The sequence below is a fragment of the Eleutherodactylus coqui genome, chromosome 1, assembly GCF_035609145.1.
Source record: "Eleutherodactylus coqui strain aEleCoq1 chromosome 1, aEleCoq1.hap1, whole genome shotgun sequence".
In the NCBI taxonomy this organism is placed as follows: Eukaryota; Metazoa; Chordata; class Amphibia; order Anura; family Eleutherodactylidae; genus Eleutherodactylus; species Eleutherodactylus coqui.
Genome location: NC_089837.1, coordinates 160,398,716 through 160,415,225, shown reverse-complemented (window position 1 = coordinate 160,415,225; position 16,510 = coordinate 160,398,716). Strand labels below are relative to the sequence as shown.

General features: G+C 44.1%; 1 protein-coding gene across 2 annotated transcripts in view; it reads left to right on the top strand.

Annotated features, from left to right (window-relative positions):
- CHRNG (cholinergic receptor nicotinic gamma subunit) overlaps positions 1-16,286 on the top strand; it is a 29,561-nt gene extending 13,275 nt beyond the window's left edge. Inside the window, exons 5-12 of one of the 2 annotated variants that reach the window (XM_066602593.1) lie at positions 5,459-5,614; positions 6,002-6,099; positions 6,483-6,683; positions 7,036-7,081; positions 8,792-8,906; positions 12,220-12,430; positions 12,522-12,655; positions 15,089-16,286. In XM_066602593.1, the coding sequence (XP_066458690.1) occupies positions 5,459-5,614; positions 6,002-6,099; positions 6,483-6,683; positions 7,036-7,081; positions 8,792-8,906; positions 12,220-12,430; positions 12,522-12,655; positions 15,089-15,271 (1,144 nt within the window). In that variant the 3' untranslated portion in view covers positions 15,272-16,286. Of the gene's footprint in view, positions 1-5,458; positions 5,615-6,001; positions 6,100-6,482; positions 6,684-6,966; positions 7,082-8,791; positions 8,907-12,219; positions 12,431-12,521; positions 12,656-15,088 lie in introns of both variants that reach the window. The other variant, XM_066602585.1, reaches the window with a different exon arrangement.
- Positions 16,287-16,510: the final 224 nt, after the last annotated feature.

Genomic DNA, 16,510 nt, shown 5'->3' with positions numbered 1-16,510 from the left:
CGGCGTGGTGGTGGCAGTGTTAGAGTCTAGCTTCGTCCCTCAACTACAGGATGCTCAGCAGGACGCTCCGTCAGGGGTGCCGGAGGGCAGATGGTTTGTGCCAGAGACCCTACGCCCTAGAGTCATGGATGAGTCCCACTCGTCGGCTCTCGCCGGGCATCCCGGGTTCCAGGGGACCCTGGAGCTTTGCTCCCGATACTTCTGGTGGCCAGGCATGTCTCAGGAGATCCGCAACTTTGTGAGGGGTTGCTCGGTCTGTGCTCGCAATAAGAGTCGGCGGCGTCCTCCGGAGGGTCCTCTGAGACCACTACCGGTTCCTGCCAGCCCCTGGTCTCACTTATCAGTAGATTTCATCACTGACCTACCAGAATCCCAGAAGTGCACCACTATCTTAGTGGTGGTCGACCGGTTCTCAAAGATGGCACATTTTGTGGCGTTAAAAAAGCTACCCTCGGCAAAAGAATTTGCCACGATTTTTGTAAAGGAAATAATTCGCCTACATGGGGTTCCCCAAAATATTGTATCTGATCGCGGGGTTCAGTTTGTGTCGCAGTTTTGGCGTGCCTTCTGCAGAAACCTGGGAACGTCGCTTTCCTTCTGGTCAGCGTTCCACCCGCAGACTAATGGTCAGACTGAGCGGAAGAACCAAGACTTAGTGCAATATTTACGGTTGTTTGCCAGCGAAAAGGCTTACCAGTGGGCAGAGTTCCTGCCGTTGGCAGAGTTTGCACTAAACAACCGCCTTTGTTCTTCTACTGGGGTGTCTCCATTTTTTAGTGTATACGGTCAGCATCCTCGCTTCCTTACAGCTATCCCTACTCCGTCGCTCTGTCCGGCAGCGGATGACGCCACAGATACGCTTCGGGGAGTATGGAAAGAGGTGCAGAGAAACTTGGAGGCAGCGGGGGCCCGTATGCAGTTGCGCAGTGGGAAGAGTCTGTCTGTGTCTGAACCTTACAGGGTGGGACAGAAGGTATACCTGTCCTCTAAAAATCTCAAATTGCGGGTCCCGTCCTTGAAGCTGGCGCCACGTTACGTGGGGCCGTTTGCCATCACACGTGTGGTGAACCCACTCGCCTACGAGCTGGGGTTGCCAGCCACATGGAGGGTTCACAGGGTATTCCATAAGTCGCTGCTGAAACCTTTTGTCCCTTCGGTGATACCCACCTCCGGTCCCCCTCCGCCCACCCTGGTCCGGGATGAAGTCGAATACGAGGTCCAGGAGATACTGGACTCTCGTCGGTGTCGAGGAATCCTACAATACTTGGTGGCCTGGAAGGGTTTTCCACCAGAAGATCATTCCTGGGTGGCCGCATGTGATGTTCATGCTCCCGTGTTGGTACGGCGGTTCCACCGTCGTTTTCCAGATAAGCCTGGTCGAGTTTCCGGGGGCCCGGAGGTCCCCCGTCAGAGGGGGGGTAATGTTACCATGCAGGGCGGCGCTGGGTCCCGCGGCCGGCGCGCGCCGCTTCGAGCTCGGCTTCGGCGTCCCGGAGCTGTGCTGTCAGGGATCTCCCGGCGGCGTGGAGCAGCCAGCGTGCAGCAGCGTGGAGCAGCCAGCGTGCTGCGGCGTGGGCGTGTCCGCCCGTAGGGTGCCGCCCGCTCTCATCCACCTCCCTTATGCAACAGTGGGAGAGTCGGTTCCTCCCACTCTCCGCCCCTGGGCGGAGGCTTTTAGTTAAAAGGCTGGCAGTGACCTGAACTCACTGCCAGTTATTGGTTCTGCTAGCCTCTAGTCAGGTCTATTCTAGTCTGTCCTAGTTGCTTGTCAGTCTCCTTTCGTTTGCCTGTGAGCTACACCTCCAGCCTTGATTCACCTAGCAGTTTTGTTGGTCTGTTACACCTGCCTCTCCTGTCGGCACTCTGTCCCCTGTTAGTAGTTCCATCCAGGTAGTCGCCAGGTCCCTAGCCAGCGCAGGGACTGCCGCCCAGTTGTCCGCCTGGGGTTAGCCAGGGCCGAGGCAAGTAGGCAGGGACAGTGGGGTGCGGGAAGATCAGGGCACCCCCTCTGGCGCTCTGGGGGGCAGAGTGCCGTAACACCCCCATAGTGGTCGCAGTAGTAATAGTGACTCTGATAGTGGCCCCAGTAAAAATATTGACCCCCACAGTAGACCAGTTAGTAATAGCGATCCCCACAGTGGCCCCAGTAGTAACAGGGTACCCCACAGTGGCCCCAGTAGTAATAGCGACCCCTACAGTAATATTACTCCCTCCCAGCAGCAATATTACCCACTCCCAGCAACAATATTAACCCCCACCAGCAATATTAACCCCTCCCCCCTGCACCAATATTAACCCCCTCCCAGCAACAGTATTAACCCCCACCCACCCAGCAGCAATATTAACACCCCCCCCCTCCTCCCCTTCCCAACCCGGCAGCAATATTAACCCCCTGCCAGCAACAATATTAACCCCCTCCCAGCAGCAATATTAACCCCCACCAGCAATATTACCACCCCACCCGACCCCCGCAGCAATATTAACCCCCTGCCAGCAACAATATTCACCCCCACCAGCAATATTACCACCCCACCCGACCCCCGCAGCAATATTAACCCCCTGCCAGCAACAATTTAACCCCCACCCCCACCCCCCAACACACCAGCAATATTAACTCCCTCAGCCCCGGCAGCAATCAGCATTATTAACCTTCTCCCAGCAACAACAATATTAACCCTCACCCCCCAGCAGCGATATTAACTTCCCCCTTCCCCAGCCATGTGCTTACCTCCACGATCCGAGGAGGAACGGTGCTGAGCCCGGGTGGCATATGAACTTTTCCCACAAGACTTCTGCACTATTGAGCAATTCCAGCAACCTGATTGGTTGTTTGGGGAATCAGCCAACCCAGACAACCAATCAGGTTGCTGGAATTGCTGACTAGTGCAGAAGTCTTGTGGAAAAAGTTCATATGCGTCCGGGTGTGCACTGACATCAGTGAGCAGCACGGCACGCTTCCTCCCTGAGTCCTCTCCTGCGGAACTGAAGAGCAGGGGACTCAGGGGAGAAGGGATCAGCGCTGTCAGTGTGATTACCAGCGGGGAGCTGCGGCACCCCAGCTGGTAATCACTACTCGGCACGCCGCGGGCCACATAACACAAGGCAGCGGGCCGGATTCGGCCCGCGGGCCTTGTGTTTGACACATGTGATATATATGCTCCTCAATACGTTTTTTAAGAGGTCTCATTTTTGATCCCACATATTGTAATTTGCATGACGAACGGCATGCACTACATGTGTAGTGGAACAGTTAATTAAGGATAAGATTTTAAAAATAGAGATGAGCGAGCGTACTCGCTAAGGGCAAATACTCGAGCGAGTAATGCCTTTTGCGAGCACCTGCCCGCTCGTCTCAAAAGATTCGGGTGCCGGTGGGGGTGAGCGGTGAGTAGGGGGGAGAGATCTCCCCCCCTCCCCCATTCCTCCCCACTCTTCCCCGCCACTTCCCTCCGGCAGGATAGGTAAATATTTCATAATTATAGAGACTACTGTGTTGTAATCTGTGGAATATTGTGTTGTAAACATGGGGATACCCCATCTTTGTGACCCATTCTTCTTTCCTTTAGATGACTGTAATGGACCCTTACTGTAATTTTTCAATGTGACACGCTGTCCACGTTGGATCAAAAGATCTGAATAGCCTCTTGTCTAGCAATGTAATGACTTGGTTGAAATTGTACCTGAGTGAAAGCCTGTAAAACCCTGTAAATAACAAATCAGGAAAAGGGATATCTTCTGTCGAGATATTATATGTAAGAGCTTAAACAGTTGGGCGTGATTTTGTCCCATTATGCAGCCGTGATGTTCACGGCCACAAGACAGGCTGAAACAAAACCATAGATTACAATGGTTTCATTTTCACTAGCAGTATTCTCACCCGTTACGTGCGAGAAAGATACTACAGTATCTAGTGTGGAGTTTGAACAGTCTGAGTAAAAAAAAAAAAAAAAACGGGTCATGTGCAACCAACTCCGTAGTGGCGAATGTATTTGCACATGCAGCCATCTGAAGAAGCCCTAAAATGAAGATTCATATAATTGCTGTTCATTTGGGAGACAAAGTCTGGCATGGCAGACAGATGATCCCTTCCCACCCCCACCACCCCTAAATAAATAAGAGGTCGTCTATAAATCTGTTGTACCAGATAACTTCCCCCACATGGATAGCACCATCCAAATATGTGGAGAACTCCTCGCACACTGCAACATACAGATTGACCAGGAACAGTGAGTAAGAAACGTTCATGCAGCCATTTATGACAACTCTTTGAGTACGATCATTCAGCCAGTTCTGAATCCACCTAACAGTTGCCTTGTCAATCCCATATTTCGTCCTTTTTTCAATAAGTATGGTATGAGATACTTTGTCAAATGCTCTACTAAAGTCAAGATATGCTATATCTATCACATTTCCCTGATCAACCCAGTCAGTGATTCTGTCATAGAAAGAAATTAGAATCAACTGGCATGACTTGTTACAAACCCATGCTGGCTCTTGTTAATTACTCCATTTTTTTCCAAGTACTTGCATTCATGCTGCTTAATAATTTGTTTCCCAGTATAGAAGTCAGGCTCACAGGCTTGTAGTTTCCTGGATCCACCTTCTTCTCTTTTTTGAACATAGGGACAACATTTGCTCTTTTCCAATCTTCTGGGACTTCTCCTGTTCTCCATGAATTTTCAAAGATTATGGCAAGTGGTTCAGCAATTACCTCCGCTGCTTCCTTCAGTTTTAGACAATCAATGGCCAATCCTCAGGATAGGTTATCAAAAGTAGATCTGCAGTAGTCTATTGCCCAGGACTCCCACCAATCAGCTGCTTGCTGGGTCACTGCGATCATACACTGAGTTGATATTGCAGGAAGTACACAGCTCTGTTCTCATTGCAGTGGCTAGACTTAGTATTACAGGCCAAGTTCCCATACATTTCAGTGAAAACTTGGCCCTCAATGCCAAGCTTGGTCACTGTAGTGCGAACAGAGGTTTTTGTATCATGCAGACATGCGCTTGGGACACAAGCACACGAGCTCAGAAAACAGCTGATCCACAGGGGCCCCGGGGGCAGGCCCCTGACGATCTACTATTCATTAGTTTACACTGTAAACCTCTGTGGCTCATTCTTCCTGTGCCAGTGTATACTGAGGGATCCCATCAGGTGATGATCTAGGGAAGATATGTAGTGTTCTGCAAAAGTGGCAGGAATTTAGTTCTATATCTAAGTGTCTTGAGCCCATTACTAGTACATATATAAACCCTTTCCAATCCACTGTCTGACATCTTCCAACATTCTGATTGAAGCCTGTAATCCTTTGACACTATCTTAGCCAAAATCTACAGGTATACAGCAACTTTCCCTTCAAATAATTGCTTCAACTACAAATGTGAAACCGGTGTAATGTATAAGTAATGTTGGAAATATTCAGAATTAACAGAGTTAACAGTCACTTCTACATTTGCAGTGTGGATGGCATCTTTGACATTGCTCTTTATGCCAACACCTTGGTTTCTCATGATGGTTCCATCTACTGGCTGCCTCCTGCAATCTATCAAAGCAATTGCCCTGTTGTTGTGACATATTTCCCCTTTGATTGGCAGAACTGCTCCATGGTGTTTCAGTAAGTATGTGGATATCTATTTATAAGTGCAAAGTAGAATTTATTGAATTGCAAACTTACTAGACAGACCATGGGGAAATGTCTATAACATACCAAAAATAGGAGACCAAAAACAACCGATTGCATAAATATAAGCAAAAGGCCCCTTTGTGTACTTCATAATGTAGGATAAATCACTAGGGGGTTAATACATTTTGTAGGTAGATTTTTTTCTGATATGTTCTCCTATTTGATGGTAAATCTTATGATTGTATAGGTGAATTAATCGGCAGGACCTAGTCTTGTATTTTGAAGTCTGGTAAAGCTTATTGCAGAGGTCAAAGGAAAACATCTGAGACCAGTACATTTTCTGTAGTCCATAAAACCTTCCAATTACTCTTTACCTAGGTCCCAGACATACAGTGCCAATGAGATTGAATTACTCCTGACAGAAAAAGATGGAGAGACAATAGAATGGATTGAAATAGACCCGGAAGCATTCACAGGTACAAAGCTATATGCAAAAAGTTGTCCATGACACTCAAGACACTTTTCTCAAGCTTCTTGTCTTGTGGCTATAAAATGTTTGATTGCCCTACCTACCAACTGGTTCCTTCTTCTTGAAATATATGTTACTAGAAGTGTCTTTCCGCTCTTCTCTATAAGAGCTACACATGAATCAGTGATCCCATGTGTCTGGTCAGCGTTTGCCCTTCTTTGCTTGTGACAAGAGAATGACCAATGTGGCATGTCTAGCAATTAAGGGAGGGTATTCGGTCTGTACAAATTATGTGATTTCAATGAATTTAAGTAATAATGAATTGCTGCAAATTTCAGAAGCACAGTGACTCATTTCACTGATTACATTTTCTTGAAATTAAAATTTTAGAAAATGGTGAATGGGTAATAAAACACATGCCAGCCAAGAAGATCATAGACAATCGGTATACTCCAGATGACATCAATTACCAGGCCATCGTCTTCTATCTCATCATTCAGAGGAAGCCTCTCTTCTACATCATCAACATCATTGTTCCCTGTGTTCTCATTTCATTTGTTAGTGTCCTGGTTTATTTCCTTCCTGCAAAAGGTATTAGTCACTATTAGTCTATTATCATGAGTGGTGTAGCTATTTTAATGTATTTGGATTGATTTAGTTGCTTCTGCTGAAGTTATGTCAGACATATGGCGAAGCTTACCTAAATGCTGAGTGAACTAGTAAAATGTAAAAAGGGGTATAGAATAGTAACTGACTATAAAAGAGTAAACAGCATTTGATTGTACAAGAATGAAAGAATAAGGGAATCATAAAAAGTGCAGGTAGAAGTATTATCTTCAACATTTTGTTCCAAATTGTTTCTGTTTTTTTTAAGCGGGAGGTCAGAAATGTACAGTATCCATCAATATCGTGCTGGCTCAGACCGTATTTCTCTTCCTGATAGCTAAAAAGATTCCGGAAACATCCACAGCTGTGCCACTCATAGTAAAGTAAGTGTAACTTTTACTAAGTGTGCTATATCGATTTAATTGTGGTTGTAGTTTACTTGGATTATATTATTTAATTCAAGATTACCTGCTAATTCTTCAATGTTCAATACTCACCTCTCCACTCCAGCCTCCATTATATTCCACCTTCTGTCCTTCCTTAAGGTGCATTAAGACACCTTAAAGATGGCTTTTGAGCGATCATTTTGCATAATCTACTAATTGGTACTAATTAGTAGCATGTGAACTGCCAGGAGCTGAATTTATTCAGAGGACCACCCGCTGTTCCCTGAATAAATTCTCTTTGTTCTGCCAGTGGGGCTGACAGCTGAGAACAGCTGAGACAAGGTAATCAGCTCTCCCCCTGCAGAACACAGCAGTCCGTCTTATCAACTGCTCTGCTGAATGACGGATTTCAAGCAGAACTGAAATCCATGCTTTGGCAGAAAACTGAAAGATTTACACAAAACGATTATTGCTCAAAAGATGGCTTTTGAGCGAATTTTGAGTGATAATCCTTGTGTCTAAATGGGCCTTTAGATAGGAGATATCAACACGTAGTGATGACTAGTTGTGTAAATATGCAAAATAACCAGATCGGATCTTATGCTACACTTTTAATGTGTAGATGTGTAGGACAAGATTTGGTCTTTTTCCATCCCACCAAAATATCTGAGTCGAATATACCTATAATTGGTTAACAATCTTACATCTGGCTTGGTCCATATATAGTACATACGCCTTATGTTTAATAAGAGGTCTTATTTCTTTTGCATCCCACCTATCAGGAAAACAGTGGTCTAAAGAAGAGCTAATGTGGAGGGAACTCTTTATTTAAAGGGGTTCTGACATTAAAAAAAAATCTACACTTATCCATTCCTCCTCCTTCAGTCTACTTACCAGATCATCCTCTATCTTCTCTTGTCTCTTGCAGTCCGGGGGGGGGAAATCACTTCACCTTGAGCTGACCGATTCTTCTCCTTCCTGTGAGCTTACGTACATTGCCGGCAGTCTTCTGCCTGCCAACCAATGTAAGTTACGTCACAGCTCACAGGCCAGCAGGGGAAGTACTGATCTTCTTCAGAGATTGCTCATGTGAGCTGCCTCTGAAATAGATTTGAATTCCTTCCTAGGCAGTGAACGCTACAGCACAGGGACCTGAGCTTCACTGACCTGGCCGGAAGGAATGTGAGGAATGCCAGCTACATAACAAGACGGCCAGCATGCGGTGAGATGACCTGGGGGCCTGGAGAATCTCAGCTAGAAGAAGATGTGGTAAGGATTTTGACGGGGAAGAAATAGGTGGGTACCCTTTTTTTTTTTTTGTGACAAAACCCCTTTAAGGTAATGGGAATTATAGCAACTGCCAAGTGCATGGAGAAAACTCTACACATGCTTGGCCATTTCTCCATTTGGGCTCCTGGTATATGCAACCACCACCATTTTTCTCACATTGCCTTATAGGTATCGGGGGGCTGCTATTCTCCTGATAGGTGGGAGTTCCAGAGGTGAGGCCTCTGCCTATTGGACATCTATGCATTTACAGCATACGGCTGTCACACTACTGGACAAAGTAATTGGTTTTTTTTGTTTTAAAACAACTGAACATGATGGACTAGTCAAGAGATCATATTCATAACTGCGAAAGTATCCGAAAGGTTTTTGTCTAACAATACATACTGCTCAGTAACTGCAATTCTTTTCCTTTTCTAGGTATTTAACATTTCTTATCGTGGTCACAGTCACCATTGTGGTAAATGCTGTTGTTGTTTTAAACATTTCTCTCCGCACCCCAAACACTCACAGCATTTCAAGCAGTGTAAGAGAGGTATGAGAAAGCATTTGTTCCATTACTGGGTGTGTGATATTGTGTGTGCACTGGAAATAACTGAAAGAAAAAAAAGATCATAAATTACAGAGTAGATTTGTGTAAGCTTTTGACCGTTAGACAATGTTTAACAATACATAATAGAATATATGTCTGATAAATCTTAGGGGGTCTCACATAACCGTATTTGTATTGCGGATTCTATGATTACTGATGTAGTGGTCTGTGGTAAAACACAGGCATTGAAAGGTATGAACTTTCAATTTTTCCTTCACACTCGCAGATACGAATTGTGTATCCTGCGATCCGAAAAAAAATTGCAGTTTGCTCTATTTTTCTGTGGAATCCGTGCGGACATCCTGCATTGAAGTCAATGGAGGCCATCTGACTCGCAGCCCGTATGCAAGTTAAGCAACTGCGTGGGAAATTCAAACTAAGAAAAAAAAATGTACGGCACATGCCTGCCTGCGAACCTCTGCGGTCATCTGCAGTACACTTTAGGGAGGAACGCAGGGTCACCGTCTGGGCTCACAGCTGGAATCCGCTGCAGGCTTCCTGCATGCTGAATCTGACCTGTTTGCGTGCTACCAGCCTTAGAGCAAGGTTTAGATCTCCAGTAACACTGGCTTCATAGCATTTCTTAAAGAGAAACTTCTTTTCGTTGAAAATGCTATTAGGGGACTGCACAGATAAAAATGCCTAGTATGAAGTTATAGTTAGAACTGCTGTCTTTTCAAAAAAGCAGTATTCTGATACTTACCTGCGGTGGTAAAACAGCCCTTGGTTTCAATCAGACAAGTGTATTGTAGCCAAATTTAAAAGCTCTCATTCTACCTGTAGCAGTCGGTCCATTCAGGGTCCTACTGAACCAAAACTTACAGCACTATAGATCCCTATGTTTGGTTGGCGGTCCTGCTGTTGCATCTAGAAACAGTTTAATATGGGTACAGCACAAAAGTCTGACTAAGGGCTGTTTCACACGGCTACAAAATCTCGCTACAAAATCATCACTACAAAACGCATGTATGTGAAGCCCATGGTTTCCAATGGGTTCTTTCAGGCTACAAAACATCTCTCATGGGAAAGAACCCAATGGAAAAAAGTAGTATCTACTATTCTTTCAGTAAAATTATATTTTCTGATATTGCTTCAGATCTCTCCCTCCCAACTAATCTCAGATTGTGCCCCATGTTCTAATATTTAGCTTCAAAGGTGGAAATTGAAGCTTCTGGGCCCCAATGCAAAACCTATTACAGGGTCCCACACTGTAATGCTTTATTCATAGTACTGGGCTCCCTATAGGGAAGAGAGGCCTTATGGGCCCCCTAAGGCTACTGGGCCTGGGTGCATCCGCATCCTCTGCATCCCCTATAGCTACGCCCATGTTTAGCTTCCTAATAAAATACTTTCCTTCTGAACATTATTTATGACTTATATACATTTAACATATATAAAAGTTTTGATCATGCCCCCCTCTCCCTTCTCTCCTCCAGGCTATACAGATTAAAGGGGTGGTCTCGCGGCAGCAAGTGGGGGTATACACTTCTGTATGGCCATATTAATGCACTTTGTAATGTACATCGTGCATTAAATATGAGCCATACAGAAGTTATTCACTTACCTGCTCCGTTGCTAGCGTCCCCGTCGCCATGGTTTCGTCTAATTTCGGTGTCTTCTTGCCTTTTTAGACGCGCTTGCGCAGATCCGTCTTCTCCCTTCTCCCTTCGGCTCCGCTCGGCAGCATCGGCATTTTGGCTCCGCCCCCTTGTACGCATCATCGCGTAGCTCCGCCCCATGATGTGTGCCGGTTCCAGCCTCCTGATTGGCTGGAATCGGCACGTGACGGGGGCGGAGCTACGCGATGATGCGTACAAGGGGGCGGAGCCAAAATGCCGATGCTGCCGAGCGGAGCCGAAGGGAGAAGAAGGGAGAAGACGGATCTGCGCAAGCGCGTCTAAAAAGGCAAGAAGACACCGAAATTAGACGGAACCATGGCGACGGGGACGCTAGCAACGGAGCAGGTAAGTGAATAACTTCTGTATGGCTCATATTTAATGCACGATGTATATTACAAAGTGCATTAATATGGCCATACAGAAGTGTATGACCCCACTTGATTTCGCGAGACCACCCCTTTAAGTTCTTTAAGTCTTCCTGATAAATTTTGCTCTTGAAGCCTACTACTATATTGTAGCCCTTCTTTGGACTCGTTCTGTTTAATCAAAGTGTTCAGAATATACTCCATTAAGGCTATATTCACACGGACAAGTTTCCCCTGCGAGTTTTGTGTGTTGCGTGATGCATAAAACGTGCACAGAAACAGAACCCATTGTTTTCAATGGGTCTATTTACTAGCATGACTCGCTGTGAAAAAGAAAGAATGCAGTATGTTCTATTTTTCTGTGATTTGGCAGAAACTCAACAAAATGACATCACACTCACATAGAAAATCACTATTTTACAAGCACAATATTGGTCCAAGGTTCTTGGACTGATATTGTGCTTCTCTGTATAAGTACAACCTAACAACACTCTGATATCTATCTTTTAACCAACTGTGAATCCACCGGCCTATGAAAGAACTAAGTCCCATGTTCAATAACTTATCTATGAGCTCTTTAGGTGAGACTGTATGAAAGGCTTTACTGAAATCCAGAGAGGTGATATGGATGGCACCTGCTTCATCCACCACATTTGTGACATAGTCAAAGTAATCAATGAGATTAGTTTGTGATGATCGTCCCTCAGTAAATAAAAGAAACGGCTTTTTAGTTTATCCAGGATGGATATTATTTCTACAAAATGTAAAACCTAAGAATTAGGACAGCAATACAGATAATAGAGATTGCAAATCCGTACAGATCCTTTATATGACAGAATAAAGGATTCTAGATCCATTTTTAAAGTTTTCTTCATGACACCCCTGTATAGAGTCGATCCTTCTGGAGAATTCAGAGCATTACTTTCAATGGTTATCATGTAGTGTTTTGTTTCCCTGCAGCAAAATGAGAACTCTTTGGCCGATTCTCCCGTCGATAACAGGTGGATGCAGGGAATCCTGGTAGCAAACCTACTGTGGGACCTGTTTTCTGTTAAGAGCTTAACTTTTAATTTTAGTATTACATGGATATCACAATGTATTTCTTTGAGCTGGCTAGTACTATAGTACACTTTAGTCAAGGCTCAGCTAAAGTATGCATGGAGAATTCAGTTGAGCTAAGCATAAACTAATGCATTCTGTTGCATGATAGTCATCTTTGGATTCAGATTCCTATTTTTTAACCAAATGTTTCAATTACTTTTTGAACTAAAGCTCTTCTTAAGAAAACTGCCTCGACTTCTTAAAATGCACCTCCGTCATAGTGACATAGCCCCTGAACCTGCTCGGCTCACACGTCGCAGCAGTTCACTTGGGCTGATAATAAAGGCGGATGAATACATGTTGAGAAAGCCAAGGAGTGAACTTATGTTCGAAAAACAGAAACAGAGAGACGGACTCATGAAGGTTGTGTTAGAAAAAATTGGTAAGTTTCACTGTGTTTCACTGAATTCAGCTGCATATTGTAATTTTGAAACAAAGAATCAGACTGAATATACAGATTTTTTTCTTTTAAGCCAAAGGAATAGGAAATGGCACTGTACAAGACCTCATTCACAGCCTGCGCCAAGCGGCTCCAGAAATACGAGACACGGTGGAAGCTTGTAACCACATTGCAAGGACCACCAGAGAAAAGAATGAGTTTAAAAGTGTAAGTCTTCAAAATGTCCTTGAAAAGTATGTTTGCGGGAGGATCATATAGGATCCTGCGTTCCCCATTCACATGTGTTCCTTGAACATGAGCGGCCTTCTTTGGAGACGTTTTTGAGAGAATGCTATGCATTATATAAATAACAATTTCCTGACAAAAGACTGTCATAGTGGGAGTCATCTCGTAATAACCTGCAGCGCTGGCGTGATCCATGGAGCATTAATTATTTGGTATGATATCACTGAACAGCATAGACCCTCAGTGGTCAGAGAAAATACCAAATGATCAGGACCTTCTGCAATGAAAAAAATATTACATTTTATATATAAAAACATATCCCTCTTAACCCTTTCCAGTCCAATTTGTATCCTGGTTTTCCTAGGGGGCTTACTCTTTTTCTGCAGTTATACAATGGCACTATATGCTGGCTAAAGCCAGTACTGCATGAGGTGATTCATTGGAAAGGCTCCGACAGCAGAGAGGCTAGCAATATACAGTAAGAGAACCCCGACGGACGTCTTCTAACATTGGAGCTGTACAACCTTAAATCATAATGTCTTCAGACCTCAGACAGTGGATTGGAAATGATTAATCCAATGCTACCATCTGAGTGTGCAAATACCATATATAGCTATTAATGACAGCAGTAATAATCCCTTTTTCTAGTAAATGGCGGTATGTCATAATCATTAAATAGGATCTTCATACCAAATATAAAACTACCTTGATATTAGTACATTATAAGACCTGCTTTCAGCCTCTGTATAGGGTTTCCATCTCTATCTTCCATTTGTGGACTAGAAAGACAGAATTAAAACAGAATTGAACTGATCCATTTTATAACACCATTGATTTCAATGGGTTTTTCAAAAACAGAAAGCTATCAGTTTGCTTCTATTCTGTTACGTCTACAGCTTTTAAACGGAACCTAAGGGAATGGAAGCAAATGGTAAGCTCTCCGTTTGCTATCCTGTTTTTAAAAAAGCGTCATTGAAACCAATGGTGGTAAAAACAGATCAGTTTAATTCTGTTTCAACAAAAATTCTAAGAATGAAACAGAGAGATGGAACAGAGGCTAAACGCAGGTATGAACCCATCCTTACAAGTGACAGTAGCAAAAGTTTGGTAATAATTTCTCTTGGCCAATCTCTGATGCTGTCAGCTGATTAAGAGTAGTAATGTCTCTTTTACTTCGGCTATATGCACATGTGGCATTTTTGGGCTGTGTGCTGTACGTGTAATTTCACGGACCACACACTGATGTTTTTTTCACATGAAAAAACTCATAGCATGTCCTATTCCTGTTTGTTTCACAGACACGAAATTGGAAATGCAATGCATTGTCTATGTATATCGGAGAGCACACGGACAGGTAGGTGTCCATGTGCTATTCCAACCAAGTTTCACCCGGGTCGCTCAGGTGCAGCTGCAGCCGTGGGCACCTAGACTTAGGCCAGTTTTACACAGGAGAGAAAATCGTGCGATTTTCGCATGATGCGAGAGAGTGAAAATGCAGAATTATGAAAAACAATTATTTTCAATGGTTTCCTTTACATTTGCAATGTTTTCACTCATGCAAGTTCTATCTTTTTGCGATATCGCCCACTGTTTGCAATTCGGCCAGCAGCAGCAGCACTGACCCCATGGAAAACAATGTGATCCTCTGCTGTGGCTGTGACAGCAGCGGCGGGAAAATCCCTACAGCATCGGCTGGGAAAATCCCTTCAGCATGGCTGGGAGAATCCCTTGAACTATGGCAGGGCGAATCCCTTGAGATGTGGCAGGGGGAATCCCTTGAGGTGCAGCAGGAGGAATCCCTTGAGGTGCGGCAGGAGGAATCCCTTGAGGTGCGGCAGGGGGAATCCCTTGAGCTGCAACTGGAGGAATCTCTTGAGCTGCAGCTGGAGGAATCCCTTCAGCAGCGGCTGGAGGAATCCCTTCAGCAGCGGCTGGACGAATCCCTTCAGCAGTGGCTGCAGGAATCCCTTCAGCAGCGACTGGAGGAATCCCTTAAGCAGCGGCTGGGGGAATGCCTTGAGTCACGGCTGGGGGAATACCTTGAGCCACGGCTGGGGGAATCCCTTCAGTGGCAGCTGGGGGAATCTCCTCACCCCTGTAGTGATACCAGGCTCTTTTCACATGAAAATGCCTTGCATCCACAGGGCTTTGACACACAGGGTGAATCACAGCCCAATATCACCCTCACCTGTGTGAAACTAGCCTTACAAAAATATAGACACTTTTCTCTTCATTTCCTTAAAGCCACCATTTTTGCCAAAATAGACACAATCATAGCTTTATCATCTCTTTCTGACAAGTTAATAGAAAAGTAACAACAAATATGGCTGCACTTTCACTACAGAATATCAAAGAAGATTACGTTTGATTGTAAACTAATTTGGTGATAGAATTGATTGTGTTTACTGTTTTTAGGAGAACGAGGAGTGGATTTTGATTGGTCGAGTAATAGACAGAGTTTGTTTCCTGATCATGTTCTCACTGTTCATCCTTGGGTCCATTGGAACCTTCTTGGCTGGTCACTACAATCAAGCACCAGCACAGCCTTTCCCTGGAGATCCCAAACTCTACCTGCCACAGTCTCAAGGTTCTACCTGAAAGCATTACTGCATTATTGGATTATAACTGCTCATGAGCCTTACTATGAGTCTACCTCCTATACTAGCAGTTCTGACTAGCTATAGACTGTGAAGCGTTAGACCTATTGATAGGTAGCGTCATCTCTAACAAGTGGTTACGAGATGTCTTGGCTTCATGTACAATACTTGAGGTGTCACAGCATTATACATCTGCTTGTACCTGATAAAGGATAATGACCTAAATCTAGAAATTAAAGTAAAGATCAGTTTTTATCGGACCTTGGTGGTCTAGATATATTTAGAGAATGTGGGACATCTGAGAGAACCTTATATTTCTGTAGGTCCTATTGGTTTATGGATCATTACTATATTTACTTTTACATGGTAACATGCTAGTAAGAAATGCATGGATACATCACTGAATCCTAGGACACTCTTATTTGTGACTTGTAGGAACCTGTTCTGTTAAATATGATGTAATGTGTTTTTATTCATTATTTTCACCTATATTAACTAAAACCATAAGAAAATATTGAAGTTTCTCTTTCTCGGTATATTCACTGATGAACAAAATGTAGATGTTTAGAGCTTGCGAGAAAGCAATAGAATTCATAATACAAGGATGGTAATAATGGATCTTCCATATGTGTCACAATATGCAAGTGTTATATTTTTGAAATTGGAAACAGAAATGTGTTTTTATTTATTGTTTTTCTTGTGTTAATACCACAGAACAGTATGTTTGCACAGTAGGGTTCACTCCTGCATTAGGGCTCAGTTCAGGGTTTCCATCTCTCTGCTCTGTTTTTGGAGGAGAGAAACTGCAATAAAACTGAAAAAAATCCGATCTGTTTTTTGCCAATTAATTTCAATGAGTTTTCAAAAGGCAGAACAGAAAGGCTTCAATTCCGTTATTTTTCATCCAAAAAAAAAAAGAAACCTAACGCTGCTGTTTGCTTTCCGTTTTTCTGGAAACCCCATTGAAATCAATGGGGAATAAAACAAAATCCTTTTTTTCAGTTTTATTTCAGTTTCTCTCCTCCAAAAACCGAGCAGAGAGATGGAAACCCTAAACTAAGCCCTAACGCAGGTGTGAATGCAGCCTAGGGATGGATTTGGGTTTCTGCTCTCCTGCCCGAATAGATCCATCCGATAACTGAACAGAACGGTGCCTAAGGCCTCCTGCAGATGGGCGAAAATTCTGCGGGCATTACAATACGCAATCCTATGCAGACTGCCGTGGTTTGTCTGTGCGAAA